General features: G+C 27.7%; 7 protein-coding genes across 14 annotated transcripts in view; 6 read left to right on the top strand and 1 right to left on the bottom strand.

The window, feature by feature from the left end:
- LOC130668749 (uncharacterized) overlaps window positions 1-27,327 on the bottom strand; it is a 141,926-nt gene that overhangs the window by 81,611 nt on the left and 32,988 nt on the right. For 5 of the 7 annotated variants that reach the window (XM_057471182.1, XM_057471181.1, XM_057471186.1 and 2 more), the window contains exon 2: window positions 26,891-27,106. The gene's annotated coding sequence lies outside the window, so the exon portion shown is untranslated. Of the gene's footprint in view, window positions 1-6,103; window positions 6,262-13,077; window positions 13,255-26,890; window positions 27,107-27,327 lie in introns of those variants that run through there. The other 2 variants (XM_057471188.1, XM_057471194.1) reach the window with 2 other exon arrangements.
- On the top strand, window positions 389-5,801 carry LOC130667356 (uncharacterized). The gene is made up of 10 exons (XM_057468870.1): window positions 389-774; window positions 834-1,442; window positions 1,527-1,634; window positions 1,691-1,837; window positions 1,897-1,946; window positions 3,326-3,686; window positions 3,748-4,350; window positions 4,428-4,535; window positions 5,393-5,539; window positions 5,748-5,801. The coding sequence occupies exons 1-10, from the start codon at window positions 502-504 to the stop codon at window positions 5,799-5,801; spliced, it is 2,460 nt and encodes an 819-aa protein (XP_057324853.1). The 5' UTR covers window positions 389-501.
- On the top strand, window positions 6,217-8,384 carry LOC130668755 (odorant receptor 4-like). Its single transcript, XM_057471206.1, has 5 exons — window positions 6,217-7,152; window positions 7,215-7,826; window positions 7,885-7,992; window positions 8,051-8,197; window positions 8,273-8,384. Exons 1-5 carry the CDS (start codon window positions 6,904-6,906, stop codon window positions 8,327-8,329), a joined length of 1,173 nt encoding a protein of 390 aa, XP_057327189.1. The 5' UTR covers window positions 6,217-6,903; the 3' UTR covers window positions 8,330-8,384.
- Window positions 10,441-12,140, top strand: LOC130668754 (odorant receptor 4-like). Its single transcript, XM_057471205.1, has 5 exons — window positions 10,441-10,867; window positions 10,931-11,542; window positions 11,602-11,709; window positions 11,780-11,926; window positions 12,001-12,140. Exons 1-5 carry the CDS (start codon window positions 10,619-10,621, stop codon window positions 12,055-12,057), a joined length of 1,173 nt encoding a protein of 390 aa, XP_057327188.1. The 5' UTR covers window positions 10,441-10,618; the 3' UTR covers window positions 12,058-12,140.
- On the top strand, window positions 13,321-14,955 carry LOC130668762 (odorant receptor 4-like). Its single transcript, XM_057471216.1, has 5 exons — window positions 13,321-13,713; window positions 13,768-14,370; window positions 14,430-14,537; window positions 14,596-14,742; window positions 14,818-14,955. The coding sequence occupies exons 1-5, from the start codon at window positions 13,465-13,467 to the stop codon at window positions 14,872-14,874; spliced, it is 1,164 nt and encodes a 387-aa protein (XP_057327199.1). The 5' UTR covers window positions 13,321-13,464; the 3' UTR covers window positions 14,875-14,955.
- On the top strand, window positions 15,753-20,967 carry LOC130668764 (odorant receptor 4-like). The gene is made up of 5 exons (XM_057471217.1): window positions 15,753-16,032; window positions 17,251-17,847; window positions 19,077-19,184; window positions 19,909-20,055; window positions 20,150-20,967. Exons 1-5 carry the CDS (start codon window positions 15,784-15,786, stop codon window positions 20,207-20,209), a joined length of 1,161 nt encoding a protein of 386 aa, XP_057327200.1. The 5' UTR covers window positions 15,753-15,783; the 3' UTR covers window positions 20,210-20,967.
- LOC130668756 (odorant receptor 4-like) lies at window positions 22,101-26,897 on the top strand. Of its 2 annotated transcripts, none has more exons than XM_057471208.1 (5): window positions 22,101-22,464; window positions 23,986-24,582; window positions 25,867-25,974; window positions 26,035-26,181; window positions 26,444-26,897. In XM_057471208.1, the coding sequence occupies exons 1-5, from the start codon at window positions 22,216-22,218 to the stop codon at window positions 26,501-26,503; spliced, it is 1,161 nt and encodes a 386-aa protein (XP_057327191.1). In that variant the 5' UTR covers window positions 22,101-22,215; the 3' UTR covers window positions 26,504-26,897. The 2 variants fall into 2 exon arrangements, with proteins under 2 accessions (XP_057327191.1, XP_057327190.1); XM_057471207.1 differs by having other exon boundaries at window positions 22,111-22,464; window positions 23,986-24,591.

Genomic DNA, 27,327 nt, shown 5'->3' with positions numbered 1-27,327 from the left:
AATTTTTCTTTACATGGGTAAGTAGTTGATTATTTATTTTTAAAAACGTCACTATAAATAACATCCAAAAAAGGAGCCGAACATTCTAAAATCACTCATCAAAAATATATATTTCGCACACTGTATGATAATATAAGTAGAATAGTAACTTTAAACGAACCAGTTACATTTAATCCTATCTTGTAAATATTTTCTCAATAAGTAACTGTTAAGATGATACGCACAAGTTGACGAACGGATTGAGACTGACGCAACAAACGCATTATAAATTTATGGATCAATAAATAAATTATTACAATAATGAGGAGTAATTTTCTATACAATCTTCTTCTTCTATTAAATTGATTTATACGATGTAAAAGAATATACATATGAATGCGAGACATTCGCTTCTAGGAAACAATTTTTTTTTTTCTAACATGTAGCATCAAAAATTACGTAGTAGAAAATTACTCAGTTGCAATTTGCTCATTATCATACAATTTACCTGCTTATGGATATATGAGGGCTTTGTATATTATAAATATGTCTGCGAATAAAGTATCTGATTACACTACATATCGTGAAATAACTAAAAATTTAATGACAATAAGCGGCCTATGGCCTTACAAAAATTCAAATATTTTTTACCGGCTCATACCATATATCCAAATAAGTATAAATTTAGGAATGGCATTAGTGATACTTGGTTTTGTTCGTCAACATTTTACAAATATTGCCCTAGTTACGCGTGGCTTAAGTATTATGACAAGTTTTTTAACGGTTATTATAAAGGTAAAAAATCTCAGAACACAGACGTATCTAAATTTAACTAATTATTAATATTGTTAAAGGTAATTTGTATGTTGATAAACCAGAAAGATTTAGTGGAGTTACACAATAATCTTGATCCATACTTTAATGAATTACTAAAAAATTCAAAACTATTGAAGCTTATTTTGAAAAAAGTCAAAATCTTTAGACTTTTATCATTGGCTTTAGTTTTTTGCGTTCTTTTTTCTGTGTTATTTTATGTTGCTACCCCACTAATTTTTATAATAAAACGTCATTATCATCATATAAAAATAACAAAATATCCACTGATTTACCCGAGCGGCTACCCGTGGAAAGTAACATCAAGTGGATTTATTTATCAAATTCATTTCGCTTTTGAATTTCTTGCTTCATTAGCATTATTTTTCGTAACAACAAGTATCGATTCTCTGTTTACCCTTTATATTTTTCAAATGATCGGACAATTACGTGAAATTTCTTATCGCATCACTCATATTGATGAAGACGAAAATGAAAATAAAGACAGTGTAGTTCGCAAATGTGTCATTCAGTATGAAAAATTAATGAGATGCCGTGAAATACTCGAGACAATTTATGGACCAGTGATTCTTTGGATCATGGGAACCAACGCTATTGTGCTTTGTACTCTATTATTTCAGATATCACAGGTATGGAATTTATTGGAAACAATAGAATAAATATTCTATTAATAAAATACGACTTGAAATTGAAAGACGGATAATTAATTTTAGATGAAAAGTATATCTATCATACGAGGATTATTATTCACAACATACATTGCATTGAAAATGATTCAGACATTTATGTACGCTTGGAGTGGATCGAGTTTAACTGAAGAGGTAATTTTTAAAGAACGAAAAAAATTAATAGTTTAAACCAAAATATTTTTTGTCAGAGTGAAAATTATAAACACGCTGTTTATGCTGCCAATTGGTATGGGAATAAACGTCTTATGGACTCTGTAATTATCACACTTTCGCAGAAGCCACTGACTTTGACCGCTTGCAATTTTTCAGTTGTTTCTGTTGACATTTTCGTTATGGTAATTTTGGAAAAATAAAACATAAGAAAATTTACATAAAATTACGTCTACTTTCGCAGGTTCTCAATACAACGGTGTCATATTTTTTCCTATTACAAACACTTGATGAGTGATGATAATTGGAGTATTGTTTTATGATGCAGATTTTTACTTAATTACCATATTGAACTTCTCAGTATTGAATATTTATATAATTAAATTTTTTTAACTAGTTTTAAGACTGAAAAGGTTTAAAAAATAACTATTGATTTTTAAATGCAACAAAATTTAAAATATATTTTACATATTTTTTTACACTATGGAAACTACTTTATGATCAGCTTGCAAGTGGTATAAAATTTAAAAGCTTTCATTGAGAGAATGGTAAGAATTAAGAAAACTAGGTTACATATATTTTTTTTTTTCAATTTTGGTAATGAATTTATGAGAAAAAGCGAAAATTATAGGTTCCGTAACAAATTGCGCCCGGACAAAATAACCTCGACAAAATAACCTGAAAAAAATGTATTTTTCTGAATAATATTTTTCAACAGAATATTTTATCGCGAATTTTCGTCTCTCGAATATTTAGTCCGGGGATATTTTGTCTATCGGATAATTTGTCGGGAATATTTTATCCGCGAACTACAAATCGTGCTACCAACCTGAACAACAATAACCTTCAAGTACGAATTTTATGGTTAAAGATTTATGTGAATTTTTTCAGGTAATTTTGTTACAAGGTTATTTTGTTCTAGGTTATTTTGTCGAGGTTATTTTGTCCGAGGGTAACCAGTCGCGGCACTAAATTATATAAATATTTGACTATACTTGGACAGCATACAAAAAGTATAACGTGATTTATTTTTAAGTAATATTCTATAATCTGTCATATATGTGTCAAAAAAAAGATTTATTTAATCTTTTTTTCACTAAAAATCACTAGTTAGGAACAAAATATATATATTTACAATACCAAAGAACTAGTTCAACAATTAACGGAAAAAAAATTTTAATGAACAAAAATCATCTCACTTCCAAACGTAGAAAAAAATTTTCAATTTTGTAAATTACTTTACAATATTTAGTTACATAAATAACGAGCAGATATTGAATTGCAAAAAGATCAAAATTGATACAATTCCAAAGAAAAACTGCACTCTAGACACAAATTTAAAAAATATAAATTTCTACACACTGCACATTAATATAAATAATAATATAATCAAACCAACTAGCAAATTCCAAAAGTATACTTAGAATTTGATGGAATAAAAAAAGAATACTATTGATAATAAGAAAATGTAAGGATGATTCGCACAAGTTGACGGACGGATTGTGACTGACGCAACAAACGCATTATAAATTTATGGATCAATAAATAAATTATTACAATAATAAAATGTAGTTTTCTATACAAGCTTCTTTTTCTATTAAATTGGTATATACAATGTAAGAGAATATACTTATGCATACGAGACATTTACGACGATAAAATAATTTTTTTTCTCTACAAAGTAGCATTGGGAATTGCGTAGTAGAAAATTACCCAGATGCAATTTGCTCATTATCATACGATTTACCTGCTTATGGATATACGAGGGATTTGTACACTGTAAATATGTCGGAGAACAAAGTATCTGATTATATTATGTATCGTGAAGTTACTAAAAAATTAATGACCATTATCGGACTATGGCCTTACGAAAATTCAAGTTTTTTTTATCGACTTGTTCCATACATTCAAATGGGTTTAAATTTAGGAATGGCATTAGCAATATTTGGTTTTGTTCTTGAACATTTTCCAAATATTGCTCTAGTTACTCGCGGTTTAAGTATTATGACAAGTTTTATTACTGTTATTTTGAAGGTATTTTTTTTTTAAATTAATACTTCAATCTACTAAATTCATATATTTTATATATGTTTAGGTTGCATGCTTAGTAATAAATCAAAAAGATTTAATGGAACTACATACGAATCTCGACCCACACTTCAATAGATTATTAAATGACTCAAAACTAACTGAACTTATTTTGAAAAAAGTTAAAATATATAGATTTTTATCATGGGCATTAACCTTTTGTGTTTTTACTTGTCTAACAGCTTATATTATTGCTCCATTAGTTTTTATAATTAATTGTTACTTTAATAAAACAAAAATAACAAAATATCCATTGGTATACCCGAGTACGTATCCATGGAAAATAATATCTAATGGATTTGTGTATAAACTTCACTTTATTTTTGAAACGCTTGCAACGTCAGCTTTATTCTTTGTTACAACGAGTGTAGATTCTCTATTTACGCTGTATATTTTTCAAATGGCTGGGCAACTACGAGAAATGTCTTACAGCATTACTCATATTGAAAACGAAAGTGACGGACATGCTGTGATAGGCAAATGTGTTAATCAGTATGAAAAATTAATGAGATGCCGTGAAATACTTGAGACAATTTATGGACCAGTGATTCTTTGGATTATGGGAACTAATGCTATTGTACTTTGTACACTATTGTTTCAAATATCACAGGTATTAAATTAAAAAATAAACAAAGTCACTAGTATTTAGGTGATAAATATAATTAAAAAGTAAATGAATCATTTTAGATGAAAAGTATATCTATTATACGAGGGTTATTAATTGGTGCATATGTTGGATTAAAGATGGTGCAAACATTTATGTATGCATGGAGTGGATCATGTTTAACAGAGGAGGTGATTTTAAAAAATCTAATAGTTTAAATTTTATACACTGTACAAAATTTTGGTGTAAAAATGGCCCCTGATAATTTTACACGGGTGTAGTGTGAAATAACGGGATAAAGAATCCTCGGTGTAAATTATCCATCCGTGTAATTTTAACACGGTGTAATCTACTTTTTTTACACCATTTCGTGTTACTCGTTATAATTTTGATTAATAAGCAACAAATGATTAATGAACATTTTTAACTACTTAACCAATAGCTATATTAATTTTATTTAGATATTAAATGGTATTTTGAACATTTAGATATTTTTATGATTATTTTCATTAACGGGAAATTATCATACATACAACATTTACACGCTTGATGGTATCAAAATTTTTAATTTACACCGCCTAAATTTACCACGATATTTGATTTACACGGAAAAAAAAAACTTTAAAAATTACTATTTGAAATTATAACCCGGAACCCGGTTGTCAATATGGGGAATTTTAACATTCAAATAGTAAATTTTATAATACGTGTCGTCTATTTTCCAAGTATCAGTTACGATTTTTAAAGTTCAAATAGTAATTTTTCTTGGCTCTACCTAAAAATAGGTGGAGCCGCGATTTTAAACAATTACCTTTTTCTTACATAGACAATAAATTTTCATACTTATCCTGTAATTATTCACGTTTGAATCATAAACGAAAAAATTACTATTTAGAATGATGGTATTTACTGATCACTTTATCATTATATTACTTATTGTCATTCTTAATTTATATAGTTTATTTTTTTCCATGTAATTTTCACACTAAAATTTTTACAACGAGTCCAAAAAATTTTTACCGTGTACAACAGAATTATTTGTCAACAGAGTGAAGACTATAGAGATGCTGTTTATGCTGCCAATTGGTACGGAGATAAACATTTTATGGACTCAGTAATCATTACACTTTCTCAAAAACCATTAACTTTGACCGCTTGTAATTTCGCCTTAGTCACTGTTGATATTTTTGTCAAGGTAATTTTTTTTTTTATCATTATAATAAAAAACAATTTCGATCGAAAAAAAAACCTATTGTAAATTACGATCTCATTTTCTGAAAGGAATTTTAAAACCGAATGAAAAAAAAATAAATGGAAATCGACGTCAATCTAATTTTTACATAAATTAGATATAAGTCGATAAGATGCAATTTAAATTATTTTACTGTCTTTTTTTTTTACAGGTTCTCAATACGACGATATCATATTTTTTTCTGTTACAAACCATTGACGAATAATGATAATTGTTACCAAGATACATTACATATGTAGATTTTTATCAAATTAATAAAGTCAATGCAATATTTAATGATTCATTTTGGTTACAATCAATTCTGAGTTTAAAATTTTAGTATAATTCTTAACTACTTTTAAAACCAAAAATTAATTGCAATAAATTTCTAAGACAAGAAAAGTATGAGAAATTAAAACGATTTATTGAATTGTCATTATTGTTTTTATTTTCCGTTTTTTTTCATAAAAAATTCAAAATATGATAATAAGAAGTTAAGAAAAATTGCATGTCCCATAAAATACTCACACTCATACATGTTAATACACACCACTGATGTCAACACAGTATGATATTGATAACTAATTTAGACTATTGTTGATTTGTTATATTCTTTGTCTTCCAATATTCTTATACAATTGACAAAAAATTGTACATATCGTGTACATAGTAATCAAAATAATTTAAACTAGTAGTGTTCCTAAGTAAAAAAAAAAAGTTTTCTGGTACAAAGTTTAAAGAAAAAAAATGAAACTTTACACTGGAACAAAAAAAAAGTGACAATATAATCTAACCCACTTTCTAAAAGTTGCAAGATTATAACAAAAATCTATAATCTAAGCAATGTTATAAAAGTTACTCATGGTATTAAAAAATTCTTGCATAAATATAATTATGTGCGATTAAAAAGTTTCATTCATAAGAATGAATTGTTTCTTGACTATATACATCTAGCTATATAACTTTAGCAATAACTCTATCAACTATAAACTTCCCCGTCAACCCTTTCACGTTAACAGACAGATTGAGACTGACGCTCCGTCACACATAATAAATTTTCCGATCAATATAAAAAGTATTACCGTAATGAAGAATAATTCTTTTTCCTGAGCCCACTATGAAATCGATTTAAAATGCATCGCAAGATGCGCTCGTCTTCTTTACACTACGCGTCGTTTTATATTTTTTTTTCTCAAATGTGTTCTTTCGTGCAACATTCGCTACAATTTATCCTTCCTTACATTTTATGCCTTCGTAATAGTTTAACTTACAACCCATTCTATGCTCTGATTTTTTTTTATTTCGTTTTAAAATACTGCAACTAAAAAATGTTTAACATAAAAATCACCAGTTACTTCATCTTCCGTGAAATTATCAAGGGACCATTGTTAGCTTTAGGTCTATGGCCTAATGAAAACCCTTCATTGTTTTATCGTTTATTATCTTACATCCAATTACCTCTAAATTTTGGAATGTTTCTCGCCATCTTTAATTTTGTACGCTTGCACGTCAATAACATAACGCTTTTAACCAAAAGTTTTGGTGTGATGACAACTTATTTATCAACAACTCTTAAGGTAAAAGGAAATCAAGTTAACGAAAGCGAAAGAAAAATTTAACGTTTTTGGTATTTTTTAAGATAACATGTTTATTAATAAATCGTAAAGAAGCATTGGAACTTCATCGTACCCTGGACCCGCATTTTAGTAAACTAGCTCAAGACGTTCGAATGAAAAAAATTATTTTTAAAAAATTTACGACGTTAAAATTGATAACGTGGTTATTTTTCTCCTGCGTTTTTATAACGTTATCAGCAATGATCATTACACCGTTGATAGATATTGCGATGCAATATCATAAATATGGAAAAAGTAATAAATATCCGTTAATCTACCCAAGTAAATATCCATGGCAAACATCGTTGAACGGATGGCCATATAAAGTCACGTATCTTTTTGAATCACTGGCAACAACGTCTTTATTTTGTATAACATCAAGTGTCGACTCACTATTTTTGTTTTATATTTTCCAAATAATTGGGCAACTAAGGGAAATGTCGTACTGTATTACAAATACAAATGAATTCAATAATGACAAAGAAAAAGACGTTGTTTTACGTAAAACGATATATCAATATCAGACGTTAATCAAGTGCCGTGAAATAATTGAAAAAATTTATGGACCTATTATTTTGTGGATCATGTGCACTAACGCAGTTATTATGTGCGTTTTTATTTTCCAATTTATGCAGGTATTGAATTGATTGTAAAATATTCGAATAATTTTAGTATAAAAAATTTTTTTCGTAGATGAAAAATTTGCCGATTATTAGATTGATGATTATATTTACGTACATTTTGTCCAAAGTACTACAAACATTCATATATGCCTGGAGTGGAACATGTTTAACTGTGGAGGTAATGTCAAAAATGATAAAATTCAAAAATTTATCTTGAGAGTTATTTATTACAACAGAGTGAAGATTATAGAAAAGCTGTGTATAATATGAATTGGTACGGAAATAAACGTATTATGACTTCTGTTATAATAATGCTTGCGCAAAAACCTATGATTGTGACTGCTTGCAACTTCTCAGCGGTTACTGTTGATATTTTTATCATGGTAAATCGTTGTCATTTTTTAACTGTCTATACGTACAACATATTTATCAAAATTTTATTATTACTTACGTTGCAGGTTCTTAAAACTACTGTATCATATTTTTTTCTTCTTCAAACACTTGAAGAGAAGTGATAACATTTGTTCATTAAATCATATAGACATTTATTTAATTATACTTCAACTGCGATAATCAAATTGTATTATATTTTTTGGTATTATATTATAAATTCTAAAAATGATATTTTTGGTGAATAAAAAAATGTATTTATTGATATTGAGCGATCATGAAGTTTTTTGTTACTCTAGTGCAACACACAAATTACTAATATCAGGACAACCTGAGATAGATTTGAAAAAGCTATCGATGACAGTTTCCAGCTCACATAGACTAACTATTGTCGGTATGAGATTTTTTTTTTATTGAGAATTTGACACGATAGAACAAGAACCACAAATTTTATACAGAATATGTTTTGAAAAAAAAAAAAAAAATAAGCAATCGATATTATTAATTATGACAAACAAATAGCTACCCAAAATATCAGTCAATATTGTTTTTAATTGAAACGTTCTTGCTACCGACAAAAAAAGTTTTACGTTTTTTTCCTAACCTTTGATTTTAGATTCGATTGTTTTCATTCAAACTTCTTTTTTCAGTGTAGCACCAATTCGTATTATTTAACTTCTTGAGCTCGAAAACAATCTCTTAATATATTTTCCAATCTCTCGAATGTAAGCAATTAATTGACGTGATTTTTATTACTATTCCCACACGCTAAAAAAAAAAACTGGTAATACCTCCCATCTTACCAAAGTAACTATTTCCACCTCTATGTTTGAAAGATTCTTATTCTTTTATATCAACTTTTCTTTCCGGAGATGATAATCGCTACTATCTGAGATTGCAAAATTTACAAATTTTTTAGATATAAGAAATATTACTATCTAGATGGTAACTATTACTATCGGCAATAATAAATCCTACTACTATACGAGAAAAGAATGGCTGCCATGAAAGCATGATAATAATTATCACATACAATATGATGATCATTCCCCTATTTCAAAATGGTAATATCATTTTATTTTCAGCGAGTATTATATTAACGATTAACAATACATCAATGATACTGCCATCATAAAAATAGTCAATACTCCTCCAAAAACGAGTTGGTGATAATCACGTGACAATCAATATGTAGCAATGAATAGTCACTTATTGCCAGTGAAAAGTATATCACTATTTGAATTAGCGATATACTTTTCACTAGTAACCAGCGAATAGTCACTATTTTCACTATTTCAAATTTCAGAGTAAGATTGTAAATCCCAGTGTGTTCTTTTAACATATTCTAAGTGCAGTATTTTTTTTAAAATACATGAGTTTGAATCATACTAACTACAAACACATATTTTGGTTCACAATGATAACCATTTAAGCCCACTTTCTTAAATTTGAAGTAGTGAAAAGAGTAACTATATACTGTTTACTAGTGAAAAGTATGTCACTAATTCAAATAGTGGTATACTTTTCACGGGCAATAAGTGACTATTCACTGTCAAATAGTGATTGTCACGTGATTTTCACTAATTGATTTTTAGAAAGCATGTATTTGAAGGAAAAGTTCACACGTATTTGAAAAGTCGAGATAATTTACATAGTTCGCAACACTGATTGTCTCTTGATTTTTGAATCACTTCATATTATATTCGACTATTTCCTTCATTCAAAATTTGAGATGTCAAAAAAAGGTTCAAAGTGACATCATCATTAAAGAATAAAAATTCTCCAACAACAATTAACTGATGTTTTGTTTAATTATTTTCTTACATGAAGTTATAATAATAAAAAAAAATACATTTTAAAATCTTTTATATTAATAATAGTATACAAACGATAATTACTTAGACAATTGTCATAACAGATCATCAAAAGAATATACATAAAAACTTGAAAGTGTAAGTATAGACAATGGAACTAGAATTTATAAATGAATCGTCTAGGCATACGGTTGGATGAGGACTGATGTGTTAGTTCGATTTGAAAATTTCCGATCAATAGAAAAACTATTACAATAATAATACAATGCATTTGAAGTAAGTACTAAACTTTTACTAGTTTATATACATTGTATGGAGTCACCTATAATTTATGTCTTGACAAAAGATAATTTTTTATGAAACTTTTTGATGTAACGTAGAAGAAAATTATCTTAAACGCTCGGGCAAGGTGCACTTGGCTTCTATATATCGACGTACATTTCTTTTTTTTTTTTTTTTTTTCAAGAGTATTCTTTCACGACACATTCGCTATATTTTACAATTCTTTGAAATTTTATGCCTTCGTAATAGTTAAACTTATCGCCTATTCTATACTTGGCCGTGTTTTATATTTTCCATTTAAATAATACAATTCAAAAAATGTTTAAAATAAAAATGTCCAGTTACTTCATCTTCCGTGAAATTATCAAGGGACCATTGTTAGCTTTAGGTCTATGGCCTAATGAAAACCCTTCATTGTTTTATCGTTTATTATCTTACATCCAATTACCTTTAAATTTTGGGATGTTTCTCGCCATATTTAATTTTGTACGCTTGCACGTTAATAACATAACGCTTTTAACCAAAAGTTTTGGTGTAATGACAACTTATTTATCAACAACTCTTAAGGTAAAAAGAAAAACAAGTTAACGAAAATGAAAGAAAAATTTAACGTTGTTGGTATTTTTTAAGATAACATGTTTACTAATAAATCGTAAAGAAGCATTGGAACTTCATCGTACCCTAGACCCGCATTTTAGTAAACTAGCTCAAGACGTTCGAATGAAAAAAATTATTTTTAAAAAATTTACGACGTTAAAATTGATAACATGGTTATTTTTTTCCTGCGTTTTTATAACGTTATCAGCAATGATCATCACACCGTTGATAGATATTACGATGCAATATCATAAATATGGAAAAAGTAATAAATATCCGTTAATCTACCCAAGTAAATATCCATGGCAAACATCGTTGAACGGATGGCCATATAAAGTGACGTATCTTTTTGAATCACTGGCGACAATGTCTTTATTTTGTATAACATCAAGTGTCGACTCACTATTTTTGTTTTATATTTTCCAAATAATTGGGCAACTAAGGGAAATGTCGTACTGTATTACAAATACAAATGAATTCAATAATGACAAAGAAAAAGACGTTGTTTTACGTAAGACGATATATCAATATCAGACGTTAATCAAGTGTCGTAAAATAATTGAAAAAATTTATGGACCTATTATTTTGTGGATTATGTGTACTAACGCAGTTATTATGTGCGTTTTTATTTTTCAATTTTTGCAGGTATTGAATTTATTAAAGAAATATTGGAATAATTTTAGTGTAAAAACTTTCTTCCGTAGATGAAAAATTTACCGATTATAAGATTGATGATTATATTTACGTACGTTTTGTCCAAAGTATTACAAACATTCATATATGCATGGAGTGGAACATGTTTAACTGTAGAGGTAATGTGAAAAACAATAAAAATTCATCCAAAATTCACAACTATATCATGAGAGTTATTTCTCACAACAGAGTGAAGATTATAGAGAAGCTGTGTATAATATGAATTGGTATGGCAATAAAAATATTATGACTTCAGTTATTATAATGCTTGGGCAAAAACCTATGATTGTAACTGCCTGTAATTTCTCAATTGTCACTGTTAATATTTTTGTCATGGTAAATTGTTGTTATTTCTAATCATCCATATTTCCAACAAATAAATTTGAAGTTAAATAATATTTCTGTTGTAGGTTCTGAAAACAACCGTATCATATTTTTTTCTCCTACAAACACTTGAAGAAAAGTGATGGTATTTGCTTATTGAGTTATATATATATAAACATTCAGTTATATTAAACAAATGTAAACCATGATAATCAGATTTCATTATTGTTCTTAGCAATATATTATATATTCTGAGAATAGTATTTTGAATAAATGAAAAGATCTATTTATCAATACTTAGCGACCGTGAAATTATTTTTTGACTCTTGTATACAAATACAAAGACAAATCACCTATCATAACACGGCTTGAGATAAATTTGAAAGAGCTATAGATAAGAGTTTGTGGTTTTGGAATGAATATTATTTTTGATAAGAGATTCTTATTTAATACAAATTTGACTTAACATAACAAGAACCAGAAATTTGATAAGCGACTAACTAATGATTTCAATAACTACCAAAAATTTTTTCATAACGTCCGAAGTTTATTAAATCGTTTATTCGTTACGGAAAAGGTTTCAAAAAAACTATAGCATGAATGATGCCGATCAAGCAATTCACAAAATTCAAAAATTTTCATAAAAACATTGATATATGGAACTAAAAATCCTAATCCATAAATTTGATTTTCCGTATTTTCGTATTGTAGAAACATCGGAAATATATAATTACATTCTTTTTAATTTGAATACGTTGAAGCGGTTGCTTTCCGTATAGATTTAACGGAAATTATACAAATTTTCATTGACCATAGTGAAGTTTGTTTCACTACACCTGTTCAGAAAGTCTAAATTTATATCCTGTTTAATGAAAAGAAAAGTATACGATTTTATGGCGAAAACCAGAATAAATTGAATGGGCGCATGCATCAAATGTTTGCTCGATCAAAAATAAAAATTCAAACTCTACATCCTAATTATGGTAAAAATAATATGCCCAACTGAGGGACACACTAAGACATCTCAACTAAGTTTGCTTAACTCGCCTTTAGTTCGCGTAATAAACATATGATTTGAAATTTTTCCCTTTCCTCAATCCCTAAATGTGCAATGTATATTTTTCTTCGACCAAAATAGGATCAAAAATAACAAAATTATTCACCAGATTTTGTGGGCTCCCGTTTTTGCTTCGCTTTTTCTGTGGACAGATTTAAGAACACTCTTCTAATAATCACTCTATTAACGACAAACTTCTTCGTTAATCTCATCACGGTCACAGCAAAATTCAAACTGACACTTCATACATATATTTTGAAATCAATAAAATAAAACTACTACTATAATAATGGATAATTGTTTTTCCTTGAGCTCATTCCTTGATCGATTTCAGATACATTTCAAGACGCATTAATTTTCTTTACACTCGCATGATTTTTTTCTCTTAAGTTTTTTTTGCATCGCGATCACTATAAATCAACACTTTGTACTTCGTTCTTCAACAATAGTTCAACTTATTACTTGCACATTAAGAATCATTACGACTCAAAATATGTCCAAAACTAAAGTATATATTTACTTAACATACCGAAAAATGATGAAAAGACTATTATTACCTTTAGGCTTATGGCCGAAAGAAAATCCAACGGCATTTTATCGTCTATTGTCGTACTTACAAGTACCACTAAACTTTGGAATGTCATTGGCAATTTCCAATTTCGTACGCCTACACGCGGATAGCATTAAATTTTTAACAAAAAGTTTTGGTGTTATGACGACATATTTATCGTCAACTCTTAAGGTAAAAAAAATTTATTAACAGAAAAAAACCATCAGTTATAAATTGTTTTTTCAGATAACATGCTTTTTAATAAATCATAAAGAGGCGTTATATCTTCATGAAACCTTAGATTCACATTTTGATAAACTAACTCAAGATGTTAAAATGAAGAAAATTATTTTCAAAAAATTTACATTATTAATTTCTATAACATGGATATTTTTTTTCACTGTTTTTATAACGTTATCAGTAATGGTCATGACACCGTTGATAGATATTGTGATACAGCACAATGAAAATCATGAAAATATGAAATATTCATTGGTATATCCTAGTGAATTTCCTTGGCAAATATCATCTAACGGATGGTCATATAAAATAACATTTATTTTTGAATCACTGGCTACTATTTCTTTATTTTGTATCACAATGAGAGTCGACTCACTATTTTTGTTTTACATTTTCCAAATAATTGCACAACTAAGGGAAATGTCATACCGTATTACGAACACGAATGATGACAAAGAATTAAATTTTGTTCTACGTAAAACAATATTTCAATACCAGACGTTAACCAAGTGTCGTGAAATAATTGAAAAAATATACGGACCCATTATTTTATGCATTATGTCTACTAATGCAGTTATAATGTGTGTTTTTATTTATCAATTGATGGAGGTACCAAATTCATTTGAATATTATTACAATAATTTCAGTTGAAAATTTTCTTTTCATAGATGAAGAATTTGTCGATTATTAGACTGATAATCATATTTACGTATATTTTGACAAAAGTACTACAGACATTCATTTACGCTTGGAGTGGGACATGTTTAACTGCGGAGGTAATGCCAAAACTTATTTAATTCACAACTTTGTCTTAAGTCTTATTTATTACGACAGAGTGAAGAGTACAGAAAAGCTGTATATAATATAAACTGGTATGGAAACAAACGCATTATGAATTCGGTTATAATAATGCTTGCGCAAAAACCTATGGTTGTGACTGCTTGCAGTTTTTCACCTGTCACCGTTAATATTTTTACTATGGTAAATCTTTTTTATATTTGAATCGTCCATATTTACAATAAATTTATTAAAAGTTAAATATTATTTCTGTCGCAGGTTCTAAAAACGACTGCATCATATTATTTTCTCTTACAAACGATTGAAGAGAAGTGATATTTGTTTATTAATTTACATAGATATCTATTTAATTAATTTAAATTGTGATAACTATATTTCTTACTAAAATATGATAAACTCAAAATATCGTGTCTTTCGTAAAAGCAAAAACCGAGTTGTCGATTTCCATTTTTCAAAAACAATTTTTAAATTTGAATTTAGTCAACATAAAACCGTTAATAAAAAAAAAATTAAATATATAGACGTTTAAATTTTATTCAATTTTAAGAACAAAAATGTAAAATTTTTTAATTATAGTTAAATAAAATCAAACAAGAAATATATCAGCTTAGCTCACGATCAATAAAATGTAACTAAAAAAATTAGATCGTTATCAATACCGCAAATTACGAATCTCTAATAATTAATGAAAGTATATGTATAGTACCTCGGAAAAACAAATTATCAGACCGATGAGATGCTATAAAACAGTATCATTTGAAACAGTATACAAAAATCTGCGCAATTGTTTCCCACTTAAAAATTTTTGATAATAAATCACAGTAACAATTACTTTTTATTTATTTTTTCTTCTAGATTTTATTGAAGCCACACAACTGTTATGAAAAGTATATATTGATTTCGCAATATTTGTATAGACAATAAAACTGAAGTTTGTAGATGATTTGTTCAAGTGAACGGTTGAATCAGAACTGATGCTTTGATCCATTATAAAATTTTATCGATCGATAAAAAAACTTTTTTACAATAATAATAACTAATATTGAAATAAACCAACTGTGAAAGTTTACAAAGTCTATGGAAGTGCACATAGTATATAATGTTATGGAAGATAATTGAATTTTAAAAAACTTTTTAAAATGATGTGAAAAAAAATTGTTTTAACTACTTTGGCTATTATCATTCAATTTAGTTATATACACACGAGTTCTTTGTCTTTAAAATATGTCTAAAAATATAATATCTGACTATAGAGCATTTCACAAACTCACTAAACGACTAACCACAGTCGTGGGTCTATGGCCTTATGAAAATCCTTGTATTTTCTATCGGCTACTACCATACTTTCAAATCAGTTTAAATTTAATACTAGTATTAGCGATTCTTGGTTTTGTTTGCAAACATTTTTCAAATATTTTTTTAGTGACAAGTAGTTTGAGTATTATGACGAGTTTTATGACTGTTATTATAAAGGTAACATCTTTAATTCTTCTATATTTATAAGACTTCACACAGAGAATTTTCGAGTAAAAATTACTCATAAAGTTTGGTACTGTAAGGACATCTAGCCAGTAACTCAATTTTTACTATGTTGTTAGTGGAAATCGCACTTCATTTACGTGCTATCGAGTAGTATACTTTACAATGTGCTTGATAAAAATTTAGATATTTACCACATGTCCTCGCAGTATCAAATTTATCAAGTAATTTTTACTAAAAATTTCTCTGCGCGTACAAATTACTTTAGTTGAGAAATATAATTAAAGCTTTTTACAGCTATCAAAAAAAATTTAGTATAGACCATATTCAAAATTGATTAACTTATCCATAAAATGTGACATACCCGTGTAGAAAAATATATATGTGAAAATTATATGCTACATAATATATTATATCACATGTATGTGTGCAAAAAGAATGTTTGATAAGTTTTGCGTATGTGTTCACATATATGTTGACATATATACGGCAATATCTATGTTGGCATATATATCAATATATATAAATATATGTTCGCGTGAAAAAACAATATTTGACATATATCTTGTATAAAAAAAGTCGTGGAAAAATAGGTTGAAAAAGCGTTGGCTATACTAAACTTCAAAACATGACATTATAAAGTACTTCTTGACGGTTTTTCAAACTTCCAAAAATACAAAGAAGAAAACATTTGACTCAATACTTTAAATCAACATTTTCAGACTCTTTTTTAAACTCTTTTTAACTTTTCATTAAAAGCTCTAAGTTTCAACATTTTTTTCAGTGCAAAATATGTCCAGAAAAAGTTGATTTCGAAGTATTTCTGAACGTTTTTCACTTTTAGGATATTTTCATAGTATTAAGAAACATTGATTTTTCCCTTGAATTTTTAAAAGTTTAAAAAACGTTAAAAAAAAGTTCGTCGTTGTGTGACATTTTATAAAACGTCTTCATAAAGTTTAGAATAATCGCCGCTTTTTCAACCATTTTTTTACACGGGATATCACATACATTTTTTGCATAAATATATTTCCGCACGGACCCTTGTGTTTATAAATATAACATACATTTTAGATAACTGAACGATGTACACTGACGTATTACACATCGGAATGTAATAGTCTAATCATAAAAAAAAGTTTAGATTATAATTCTTTACTAATTTTAGATAGCAATCAAGAAGTAAAATATATAAACTAATGCAAGATACAGTTATTTTGTTTAGTTGTAAATCGAGAAGATTTGACGGAACTACATAAAAATTTGGATCCTTACTTCAATGGACTATTAAATGATCCAAAATTATCAAAACTCATTTATAAAAAAATTAACATCTTTAAATGTTTATCATGGGCTTTATTTACTTGTGTTATTTTTTCATCGGCATTATGTATTATAACTCCAATAGTTTTCGTATGCTGTTATACCAATGAAATGAATATAAAAAAATATCGATCAATATGCCCGAGTGATCTTTGGAAAATATCATCAAATAGATTATTCTATCAAATTTATTTGGCTTTTGAAACCCTGGCCTCGTTCGAATCATTTTTTGTTGCAACGACTGTCGATTCTTTGTTTATGCTATATGTTTTTCAAATAATCGCAAAGCTACGTGAAATTTCTCACTGCATTACGCATATTAAAGATAAAAATGATGAAAATAGTGTAATATGTAAATGTGTTTCTCAATATGTGAAATTAATAAGATGTCGAGATTCACTTGAAAAAATTTATGGACCTATTATTCTTTGGATCATGGGAACTAACACCATTGTATTTTGTTCATTATTATTTCAAATATCACAGGTATGAAAGTAATTTTTATAAAAATATTAATATTTTACGTGGAGAAAAATTTAAAGGAATGACTACTAACATTCTTATAAGAATGAATTGTATTATTGTATTGAAAAGATATTTTAAATGATGCATTTTACGAATGATATTCGGAGTAAATATAAGAATCAGACCCATGGATGTTATTTTTATTGGGTAAATCTTAATTATCCTTTACAAAAAAACTACCATATAAAACCTAAAACTCGATAGTTTAAAAAAAAATTTTAACTGATTAATTATCCATTCGTCAGCAAATGAATTAGGAAAAAAAATAAATAATTAAAATTTGTCATCTAACGTATTTGCAAAAATCATAATTATTGAGGATGTTAATAGTTATATCATAATGATCAATTAGTTACCAAAAAAATATTAGGTTATCAGCTACAGAGTTGCCAGATTGGGTGTATTACCGCAATTTGGGCGAATTTTAGACGTGCCTTGCGCTAAAATTTTTATTAGACGATTTTCCATAAATTGGGTTATTTTGAAATTCGTCTGTATGATTACTAATCATCTAAGAATGAAAAAAAATATTTTCTGAATTTCTTACTCTTTTCTCGGCTTATTCCCACGTCCTCATAATTTACTATAATTTCCAATAGCCAAATTTGGTCACCAGAAAGTTGGTATCTGTGAATTGCAATCAACTTGTAGACAACTTGGCTAATATATGATATTTGTCATTAGTTATTTATCAATATATTTTCAAAAATAAACTATTTAAAAATGAAAATGTCTATTTATTCAAAATTATTAACATTGGGCAGTTTTTATTGTTAGTGTGCGCTTTTTCTGTAAGGTCACACTACTTTCTGTTGAACACTTCTGTCAACCCTGAACAGATAGTGTAAAAAAAAAAAAAATTACAGAGAAAAAAAACGATGTTTGAATGTGATTAATAAATTGAACAGTTAATATCATTGTCGTTATTTGAGTTTCATATTGAGATAACTAAATAGTTGTATTATTTTACATATTTTTTTATTCATACCATGATTAAAAGTATTCAAATAGCCTGAAAAATCAGCCCAATACTACTAATAATTGTTACAAGTACACAAATTATTATGATTTTTGGCCGTTTTGTCGATAAATATTTTATTACGAAACTCTACAGATTAAGATTTCTAAAATTTTTCTCCACGCCCTTATGAAGTGTGAAATAAAATTAAAAAACGACTCTGTACTTATAGATTAAAAGTATATCTGTTATTCAAGGACTAATGTTTATCACGTGTATTACACTAAAGATGATCCAAACATTTATATATACGTGGAGTGGATCATGTTTAACTGAAGAGGTAATTTTTGAAATTGTACAAGTCAATACTTAAACCAATGTCACGTACGATACGATGTGTGAAAAAAAAATATAAAACAGGTCGAATCCAAGCGAATTGGCTGCCTAAGCCTAAGGCAAATGCTGTCACATGAAACCTGAATTCGTGTTTTATCTTATACTACATTAAATATAACATGCTACGTTATAGTTTTTATAATATCTGTTTTAAAAATTCAAATTTCAGTATCAGCAGCCAGTTGTAACAAGTCCGTTGTAAACCAATGGCGTTAGAAATATGTGCATTAAGACGTATCAAATTCAAAATTAAAAAGTCGGTCGTTTCTCTTAATATTTTAATCTATATGTTAATCAATATAAACTTTGGATTAAAATTATCACTTGTTACAATAAATCCTAGATCTATATTCTCTCAAAATGAATCAGTGAAATTCACTTCGAATTAGTGAATATTCACTGGGAATCAGCTACAATTAAACCACTGGTTGAATTAGTATACTGATAGCTGCAGAAATAGTGACTATTCACTGATTCGTAGTGAATTTCAGTAATTCATTTTTAGAGGGTAGAGATGGAATAAGTATCGGACTTGACTTTCACAGATTAACATTACGCATTGTTAACAGTATTGGTCTGAAATCGGCTTGTTACAGCTTACTTTATAGAAGCAGTGATATTTAAAATTTCGATACAGGCATTAAGAAAATTATTATTTATCAACACAGAGTGAAGATTATCGAGATGCTGTTTATGCTGCCAATTGGTACGGTAATAAACGTTTAATGACTTCAGTTGTCATTATGCTTACGCAAAGACCGTTGACATTGACACTCTACAATTTTTCATCCGTTTCTGTTAGAAATTTTATCACGGTAATTACAAGTGAAACAAATATACAAAAATATTACAACAGACCGAGTTCTTCATAAATACAAAAATACATGCGTTTTATATTTTTTTTTACAGGTATTCAATGCGGCAATTTCTTACTTTTTTTCGTTACAGTCACTTACTAGTGATGAGTAGAAATAATCGTAAGCCGGTCGCCTTCATGGAGAGAAATTTATGGCAACAATTATCATATTCATGGAAACGGTTTCCATATCGTGTGGCAACAGGTTTTTTTGAAGTGTGGATTATAGGAATGGCACCCAATAAATATGGCAACCATTCCTATTTATATGGGTTTCATTTTTATACAATATCAGAATAGTTTCTATAAAGTTATGGTAATCATTACCATAGTAGTATGGAAACGATTACCATAGTGGTATAGGAATGATTACCATAATATCATGGGAATATTTTAGATATATTGTGGAAGCGATTACCATAGTAGTATGGGAACGATTACCATAGTGGTATAGGAGTGATTACCATAATATCATGGAAATATTTTACATATATTGTGGAAGCGATTACCATAATGTTTAGGGTTTATTTCCATATGCACCTAGCAACAGTTCCAATGTGAATATAGGATTTATGACTATGTGACTATGGGAACTATTTCTATGGTAATCATTACCATAATTCAATTATCATACGATATAAGAAATATTACCTTAATTATAGACATTGCTCCCATAGTTATAAAAATTTTCCCAGAAATTAAGGGCGTATATCCCATAATTCTAAGCAATTATTACCATAACGTTATGGGTTGATATTTGAAAAATACACTAGAAACGGTTACCATAATTTTCTGTCTGTGACAATATTTTTAAAGCTTGACTTATTACTTGATTGTATTTATAGGAATTGTAAGTCTGATAATAATTTGGTACTGCACAAATATTTCAACTTTTATAACTATTTTTAAGTTATTTTGATACTACTGTAATATTAGATCATAAAATTGTGAATTTTAAGTAAATAAAAGTAATTAATAATAAGACATTTTTTTAAATTGAATTCGTAATTCTACACGAGAAAAAATGATACAATTTCCTGTCATGTGATACATATTTAAAACCACTTTTTTTGTGCAACTTGACAGTTGTCCCAAAAAATCATAAAAACGATGAACCGTAAACCCCAAAGAAAGCGATCATGTTCGACTTAAAAATTGAAATTCGTTAATTCTTTTTTCTCTAAAAAAATTATCCAATATATTTTCCAACCTCCCGAAAGTGAGCAATCAAATAACATGTTTTTAATCACTGTTCCTATTTTATTAACTATTAATAATACATCAATAGAACTAACGTCATGAAAACAGCTATCACCATTATAAATCCAAGTGTATTCTTTTAACAATTTTAGTGTTTTATTTCTTTAAAATATATGGGCTTAAATCATGGTAACTACGAACACACTTTTTTGTCCATAATGATAACCATTTGAGCCCATGTATTTAAAGAAAAAAGTTAAGATAATTTATATGAATAATTTGCAACACTGATTATCTTTTGATAATTTAAATCTCTTAATTTTTTATTCGACTATTTCCTTTTTTAAAAATTTGAAATGAAAACAAACAGTGTAACATCATAATCAAAGAATAACAATTATTTTTGAAATTTATTTAACAATAGTAAACTTGAGTACACAAATTTTATGTTTTGTTTAATTATTTTCTTACATGAAATTATAATAATAAAAAAAAACACTTTAAAGTCTTCTATACTAATATGAGTATGCAAATGATAATTATTGCGACAAATTGACATATCAGACCATAAGGAAAATATGTATGAATGGTTGAACGTACAAGTATAGACAATGGAACTAAACTTTGTAGATGAATCGTTCGAGCAAACAGTTGGATTAGGACTGACGCGTTTGTTCGATTTGAAAATTTTCCGATCAATAAAAAAACTATTACAATAATAACATATCGCATCTGAAGTAAGTCCTAAACTTTTGATAAAGTTTATACGCATTGTACGGAGTCACCTATAATTTATGTCTCAACAGAAGATAATTTTTTTTGAAACTTTTTGACATTACCTAGAAGAAAATTATCTTAAACACTCGGGCTATTATATTACAATTCAGCGACGAAATCGAGTCTTCTTTGTCTTGGAAACATGACTAAAAGTAGAATATCCGAGTATCGAGCATTTCACGATTTTACTAAAAGACTACTGACTATTGGTGGTCTGTGGCCTTACGATAATACTAACATTTTTTATCGTCTCTTACCATACGTACAGATTTTTTTAAATTTGGGAATGGCTTTAGTGGTATATGGTTTCGTGCAGAAACATTTTTCAAACGTCGCTGTTGTTACAAGAGGTTTTGGTATCATGACAAGTTTCGTAACAGCTATTTTGAAGGTAAGATTTTTTTTCAAAATTAACTCATTGTCAATCAGTTTTGATTAACTGTTTTTAGGAATTTGTGTGCGCAAATATGTAAAATATTAGTTTTTTCTTTCATATTTCTATCAACGTTATTAGAATACAGAAAACAATATTTTTTTAATTTTCATCGGCGATTAAACAATAATATTGATCTTACTGAATTTAAATTCGTGCCGCGCAATGATAAACGCGATGTTATATTAGTCGTCTACTTATTTGAAGCAAAAACAATAATGTTTATTATTATTATTTCTAAATAATTTTACACGAAATCGAAGTATTTTTAGAACGAAATTTCAAATATTTGCAAATTAACTCGCGTTTGGAAAAAAATAGTAAAATATGACAATTCGTTTTCTGAATGCTGATCATGGCGAAATCGTGACGAAAAAGAATCAAAGTGAGCGAACTCTGATCATTTCTGAGTAAACAGTTAATATTAGAAAAGAAATTTTTTTTTTACTAAATAATTATTAGGAGATTTCTATAACATCGTGTTTTTCATTAATTATCAGAGGTGAGATGAATTTAGAGATAGATTTTAATCCGTAAAATTAATAACTTTTTCCTATTTGGTATAAAATGTAAAAAAAAAATTTATGCTCAAAATTTTTCTAAAAATAGTAGAACACCCGAGTCAATAAACAAATACTGATTTAGATCTCAAAAGCCTCAATTCCTTTGATGTTTTATTTGCCGCCTGGAAGGTAACTCTACTTTAGTACTAAAAATCCTCAATGAGAACTATGAGGTCTAAATGCGAATAATTTATCGATTTTAAATTATAACTGGGACCTCAAAATCCTCAACGAATGAAAAGTTATATTTCGAATGAAAAATTTTAGATAGAAAAGAGATGGGAGAGAACACGATGAATGAAACTTTTGAGGTTCAAATGGTCATAAAATTATTCTTTTATATTTTGAGTATTTTGAGGCTCTAATCCAGATTATGTTATTCCAGTTTAGACCTCGAAATGGTAAAATGGGTCGTAACTACTACTTTGAGAACTAAACTAGGATAACTTTCTATACACAGTAAAAAATATTGTGTAAAATCAACACAGTTTGTGTGTTAAAAACGGTTGACACGAAATTTGTGTTGAAATATCGCCACAAGAGGGCGCAAAGAATTCCACAGTAACACACAAAGTGTGTTAATAAAGAGTGTATAACACATTTTTTATGCTACAAAATAAAGTGACACAAACTTTGTGTTAGTTTAACACGCTACAATTTTTAACATAAACCGTTTTCGACACAAATACACAATATTTTTTACTGTGTACCGTTGTCAATCTTAAAATTCTAAATTGATCTCCAAAAACCTCATTGAGAACTTTGAGCCTTAAATCCGAATTCATTTTTTGACTCGGGCAAGTATTCGAAAATTTTTTTTAGAAAACAAGATACAGCTCAAGTAGTTAACAGAAAGTTATCTCCTTAACGAATGAAACGTAAAAAAAATTTATTAATTTTTTGTTTTGTCTTAAAGGTAATGTGTTTGGTAATCAATCACAACGATTTAACGAAGCTACACAAAAGTCTAGATCCGTATTTTGAAGAGTTATTGAAAAATCCAAAATTGTTGGAGCATATTTTAAAAAAAGTAAATATCTTCAGATTCCTATCATGGGCTTTAGGTTGTTGTGTATTTGCAGTGATAGCATTTTACATAATCACTCCGTTGAGTTTTATAATAAGTTGCTATTTTCATCATGTTGAAATTAAAAAATATCCACTAATATACCCCGGCAGCTATCCATGGAAAATTCCATCAAGTGGATTCGTTTACAAAGCTCATTTTATATTTGAAACACTTGGATCATTTGCATTATTTTTCGTTACAACGAGCGTTGATTCTTTGTTTACACTTTACGTTTTCCAAATAATTGGACAATTACGTGAAATCTCATACTGTATCACCCATATTAATCATGAAAATGATGATGGAGATTTTGTTATTTATAAATGTATTGCTCAATACGAACAATTAATAAAATGCCGCGAAATACTTGAAAAAATTTATGGCCCGGTTATTCTTTGGATAATGGGAACAAATGCTGTTATATTATGTGCATTATTATTTCAGGTATCACAGGTATGAAAGTGATTTTAATAATAAAAAGTTATTTTTGTATAGAAAAAATTTTTGGGTCATATAGTGATGTGTAATGACAATAAAATTTTTTAACCGTTCGTTACTCGCGCTATGAGCGTGACTCCGCCTTTTTGACTAAAATTGCAATAAAAATTACTGTATGGGTATTTGTGAATTTATACTCAACCAATTCTCTTTTTGAAATCTAAATTTTTGTTAAATATGATTATAATTGAGAAATATACATTTTAAATATAAAAAAAAGTATATTTATGTATTACAAGAATGTGAAAAAGCGGCACAGTGCTCATTATGCGAGTTAAATCGTCGATTCAATTTTTGTGACCACGTTGCCAAACTTACTGTTGTTACTGTAAGAAATAATTTATTATAGCATTATAATTTGGCAACGTCGTATTTCCTTTAGCATGGGCGGCACAGTGCTTGCCGCGTGATGAAAATCGTCGGACGAGTGGACGCGAGTAACGAAAGGTTAAATACAAAAAAATTGAAATAGTAATTTTCCTTGTGTCAAATAGAAATAATTCCTATGTTGACACGGCAATTTTTTCTATGTAAGCATGTAAGAATAATTTCTACGTCAACAAAGTAATTTTCTTTAAGTTGACATTGAAGTTTTTTCTACACGATATAGGAGCTTTTCCTACACGCAGAGAATTTAATAGTATTTTTTACATAAAAAATTTGTAGAAAAATTACTATGTAATAGTAACATGAGGACAGTATGGAATTATTGAACAAATTACCGATAACGTAGAAATTTTTAAAATACATCGAACAGAATTTACAAGGTGCATTGTAATTTTGACAAAGCAACAGATTAAGAAATTTAAATTTCTTGAAAAAATTACAATGGACCTTGTAAATTCTGTTCGATGTATTTTAAAAATTTCTACGTTATCGGTAATTTGTTCAATAATTCCGTACTGCCCTCATATTACTATGACAAAATAATTTTTCTATAAGTTCTTGATGTAAAAAATACCGTAAAATTCTCTGCGTGTATATTACAGTAATTCTTTTTATTTTACGGAAAAAAAATTTCTATGTTATCTTCAAAAAATCACTACATTGACAGGAATATTTCCTACATGCTCGAATAAAAAAAGTTACCATATCAAGATAGGAATTATTTGTTTACTAACAAAAAACAAATTTTCAAATGTTTTTTCCATGTATTTTTATAATTAAAATTTTTTCAATGCAATTAAGTTATGCATTATATGAGTTATTAAGATAAATAATTATTCACAGATGAAAAGCATAACCGTCATACAAGGTTTATTATTCACTACTTACTCTATATTGAAAATGGTTCAAACATTTATGTATGCATGGAGTGGATCATGTTTAACAGAAGAGGTAATTCAAATAATAAAAAAAAATTAGTGTGACTTTAATAAACGAATTATTTTTATGTAGAGTGAAAACTACAAAGATGCTATTTATTCTGCTAATTGGTTCGGAAATAAACGTTTTATGACATCTATTGTCATATTACTCACGCAAAGGCCTTTGACATTAACAGCTTGCAACTTTTCAATCGTTTCTTTAAGAATTTTTATTTCGGTAATTAAAAAGAAAACCTGTTTCAAATAAACCTCATCTATTGTAACATATTGATTGGTAATTATCTGATAAAATACCTATGATTATTTACAAGGTTACTAATTCAAACTTATAGTTTTGGATTAAAAGTAACAATAAATAATTCAAGATTTAATTGATGGCCATTATTATAGAAACTGATAAATTATTTTGTCACATTCGCTCAAATGTTACAATGGACGAAAGACTTTTTGAATAGAATATAATTTTTTTTTTATTGCAGGTTGTCAATACGACAGTTTCTTACTTTTTTCTGTTACAAACGCTCGATAGTGATGATTAATAATTTGACGATTATTAAATTTTATTTTTAAATATTATTTACTCAAATGGATTATTAACAATTTGCGAAAATAATTTTATTTTAATTCATTTGAAAAAAATAAGAAAATCTGATTTTTAATAGTCGTCACAACCAACAACATAATTACGAAAAATTTGTTAAAATCAAAATTTGATAATCATAAAACGTAAAACGATCTGGCAAACTATACAGTTGGCGTCAAAAAATTTAACAACACCATAAATAAATCATTTCTATAGATTTCGTATGCACAAAAAATATAATATGAGTAATCTGTATAAAAGTTATTTCAGTATACTGATAAAAATGCTTGGATTATAAGCAAAACTTATTATTGTTAGAAAAAAAAAACAATAAATGACTTACCAAATTCGAGTCGCTTTTGTCCTTTTACTTCAAGTTATTTGTTGACCTCAATGATTTATTATAATGCACATTATTTTCGCTGATGAAAATTCATAATTATTAGAATCCTATCAGCAGTATTAATTTAAATATTTTTCATTATAATTCAATTATAAATGCTGTTGCATCAAATTTCATTAATGTACATAACACTTTGAATTGCGATTGCTTCAATATCTGTAACCACACAAATAATCGATACATTATTCATCTCATCAATTTTTCTTTCCAATGTGTAGGTCACTAATTTTATAAAATAAATACAGTTATAATTATATCTTAATAAATAATACAATTGATAATGAACATGAAATAAATTACTAATGGAACATCAAATACATCTGTAGTAATGAGTGTAATAATAATCGTAATAAATATATTGATAAATATATGACTTG

Source organism: Microplitis mediator, chromosome 5 (genome assembly GCF_029852145.1).
Source record: "Microplitis mediator isolate UGA2020A chromosome 5, iyMicMedi2.1, whole genome shotgun sequence".
Taxonomy (NCBI): Eukaryota; Metazoa; Arthropoda; class Insecta; order Hymenoptera; family Braconidae; genus Microplitis; species Microplitis mediator.
This window is presented reverse-complemented; position numbering and strand designations above follow the sequence as displayed.